This window comes from Camellia sinensis, chromosome 8 (genome assembly GCF_055761805.1).
Source record: "Camellia sinensis isolate YWXY chromosome 8, ASM5576180v1, whole genome shotgun sequence".
Taxonomy (NCBI): Eukaryota; Viridiplantae; Streptophyta; class Magnoliopsida; order Ericales; family Theaceae; genus Camellia; species Camellia sinensis.
The window spans coordinates 138297428-138300906 of NC_138968.1; the positions used below are offsets into that span (position 1 = coordinate 138297428).

Sequence of the window (3479 nt, forward strand, 5' to 3'; positions counted from 1 at the left end):
GAAGTAAAGGTTGGAGATGGGCCGTTAAGATCTTATTGGGTATGGGTTGATGTATTGTGTATGTTGGATTATTTTGGGCATTATAGAGAGAGAGAGAGAGAGAGAGAGAGAGAGAGAGAGAGAGAAAGAGAGAGAGAGAGATGAAAAAGTGATCTAAAATGCCTTTCTCACGGACTGTTATACACGCAGTCCGCTCGAGCGGGGAAAGCTCCGCTCGAGCGTCAAGCACAGACTCTTGCTCGAGTCTGAAAAGCTCTACTCGAGCTTCGAATGCACCTTCCTAGTATTTTGTAGGTCTGCAAAAAGTACTGAAAGTTGACAATTCCCGCTCAAGTGCAAGAATGCCCGCTCAAGCAGAGGAACAAAATTTGTGAAGCCCGCTTAAGCGCAACAATGCCCGCTCGAGCGGAAGAGCCAAAATTTGGGCAACAAAAGTTTGGAAAAACAAGCAACCAACCTGTTCCAAACACACGACTATAACCCAATAACCAAAATAATGGGAAGACAAGGGAAATAAGATATGAATCACCGTTCAAAACCAGACAAACCCGAGTCTGGAACACCACAAGAGACGGGTCAAAATCGGGATCGCTATATCTTACTTCCTGTAACATTTGGCATTTCCCCAGACTTGAAGGGATTCTGCCACGAAGATTATTGTTGCATAACATAAGATTTGCCAACACGGTTAAAATTCCAAAAGACAATGGGATATCCTCGTAGATCATATTACCTGAGAGTTCCAATTTCTATAGCTTTTGAAGCTTTCCAATATCAGCAAGAATGTTACTTGTGAAATTATTGTTTCACAAGTCAAGAAGTTGCAAATTGATCAGATTCCCTATCCTGGTTGGGATGATCCCAACTATTTCATTGTTGCTCAATATTAGTTTACCAAGATTAGTGGATAAATTGCCAATTGATTCAGGCAACAATCCTCCAAAATTGTTGTTGCTTAGATCTAGAATGTACAAATTTGTCGCATTGGTCAAAGAATAGAGAAACCTCAAGCCATCAACTTCCCCATTTCCTAAACCATTTCCATGAAAGTTTAATAGTTGAACATCATGCAGGTTGTCCAAAGGAGGAACTTTTCCAGTAAATTTATCACCGGCCAAGCCAAGGTGATGTAGTTTGGTGGCATTAGCAATTAAAACGGGAATGGATCTAGTAAACGAGTTTATACCAACTTCAAAGACACTAAGATTAGGAAGAGTAATTCCTAGGTCCCAAGGAAGCACTATAGGAAAAAGCACATTCAACAACCAAATTTTCCGACTAAAAAAAAATTGGCAACCAAAATAGCATTAGTAGCCAAAAGTAAAGGTTTTTGGCGACTAAACAATTTTAGTAGCCAAAAGTCTACAATTGGCGACTAAAAATAAGTTTGGTCGTTGATTATATGGGTTTTAGTGACTAAAAAATTTTTAGTAGCCCAAAGTAAAGCTTTTTGGCAACTAAAAAAATTTAGTAGCCAAAAGTCTACAATTGGCAACTAAAAATAAGTTTGGTCGCCGATTATATGGGTTTTACCGACTAAAAAAATTTTAGTAGCCAAAAGTAAAGCTTTTGGTGACTAAAAAAATTTTAGTAGCCAAAAGTCTACAATTGGCGACAAAAAAATAACTTTAGTCGCCAAAAGTGGTCATTTTTAGCGACTAAAATTATTTTGGTCGCTAAAAGTTAATTTTTTATTTTTATTTTGCTACTACATAGTTTATTTTACATAAATTATGTAATAAAATAATTATGTTTATACATATACTTTTATATTAATATGGGTGTATATACTATATAAATAATATATGTCACATATACAGTCATGTGGTGTTATAGAGGCGTAATGGGAAGAGTGTGGTGCATAAGGTTTATGGTGCGCCGAGATTGGCGGTTTGAGTCTCTTCAAGAGTGGATCAAATTGTTCTACAACGAATTATATTTTTTTTTTCACGTTTGAAGCTTTTGGCGACTAAAGGTGTTGGTCGGCAATTCCTTAACTATTGATGACTAAAACATTGGTTAGTAAACATATAATTTTAAAGAAATATAATTGACTATTGGCGACCAAAATTTTGGTCGCTAAAGACTTTCTTTTTGCCGACCAAAGGTTTTTTGGTTGGCAAAACCCTCCAAGACGTTTCCCGACAGGGTTTTGGCGACAAACGTAGCGACCAAAATTTTTGGTCGCAGAATGTCATTGGCAACCAAAAAACAGACAATTGGCGACCAATATTTTAGTCGCTAAAAGTGACTTTTTTTGTAGTGAAGGCTCCCTTGAATTTGGTTCATTATGACATTAAATTCTGTAATAGACGAGTGATTAAAGATTGAGAAAGGAATGGTACCAACCAACCTATTTATCCTCAACAGAAAAACTTCCAAGTTTGTCAATTGACCCAAATCAACAAGTATGTCACCACCAATACTATTTTCTTCTGCAACAAATGATAGATTCCCAAAAGAATAAGGTACACTACCTGTTAGATTGTTTCTCCCAATGTACAGTCTCTTTAACTTAGACAGAGAACCCAGCTCCACTGGAATTTTCCCTCCTAACCTATTGCCAAAAAATTCAAGAACAACTGCGACTATTGTTACTTAATGATAGTTCATTGAGAAAGCTTAGATTTCCAATGTGAGGCGAAATGGAGCCTGTTAATTTTTGATGATCCAAGTTCAACACAATGAGCCTCCGGTTGGAGCAGCCACATGTTACACCAAACCATTGACTGAAGTGGATTGATTCATTCCACAAGTTGAGAGCACTGAATGGATCACTGGTTATTTCAAACTTGAATGCAAGCAAGGCTAGCCGGCCAGTCTCATTTCCGCCATGAACAGAGCAGATAAGAACAACAAAATGCATCACAGAAATATAGGCCATGGCACTATTGAACCCATCTGGTTATTGGAAACAACAAATTGAGTTTGAAAGTCTATTGTGTTTTGCACTGTTTTAAAGAATTTTCAATCTGTTCTCTCACTTTGAAGAATGAATCAGAGCATCAATTTTATTATTTAGAGTTCTTTTCACTCTGCCCTTAATTTTTGCTACTTTATTTGAGTGCTTATCCCCATCTGTTAAATGTGCATAATCATTACAGCATGATTTAATCAAATTTATTATTATGAGGGAGAACAGGAAACCTGTAACGCCCTCAAATAACAACAATAAACCCATCAGATAAGACATGCATTTACATTTAAACTAACCGCATTCCTTTCATTCATTAGAATTCCAAGACATAAGTATTACATGTTAACCTCATAACAAAATGCCCTACGGGCTTACAGCTTTCCAAGTTAACACTTGGTTACAACAAAGAGTTCTAACTCGTTTACACATTAAGCCCTTGGCTTGAAATTACATGTAATACATCAACAGTAAAACGACAAAACTATGTCCGCCACTAGCCTCCCAGCTATGTCTTTGGAGGTGGCATGCTTCCTGCACCTGAAAATGATATTCCCATATAGGG

General features: G+C 37.1%; 1 protein-coding gene across 1 annotated transcript; it reads right to left on the reverse strand.

The window, feature by feature from the left end:
* Window positions 1-806: 806 nt before the first annotated feature.
* Window positions 807-2884, reverse strand: LOC145798109 (receptor-like protein 39). Its single transcript, XM_082885583.1, has 3 exons — window positions 2724-2884; window positions 2354-2557; window positions 807-1278 (listed from the first exon to the last, which is right to left on the reverse strand). Exons 1-3 carry the CDS (start codon window positions 2882-2884, stop codon window positions 807-809), a joined length of 837 nt encoding a protein of 278 aa, XP_082741709.1.
* Window positions 2885-3479: the final 595 nt, after the last annotated feature.

Bases quoted from the DNA above. Each gene is read 5' to 3' on its own strand.
- LOC145798109 (XM_082885583.1), bottom strand. From the start codon at position 2,884: ATGGCCTATATTTCTGTGATGCATTTTGTTGTTCTTATCTGCTCTGTT. The intron at 2,558-2,723 runs GTTTGGTGTAAC...TTTTGGCAATAG, and splicing joins TCAATCCACTTCAGTCAATG to GTTAGGAGGGAAAATTCCAG. The intron at 1,279-2,353 runs GTTGGTTGGTAC...ATTTTTTTTTAG, and splicing joins TTTCTGTTGAGGATAAATAG to TCGGAAAATTTGGTTGTTGA.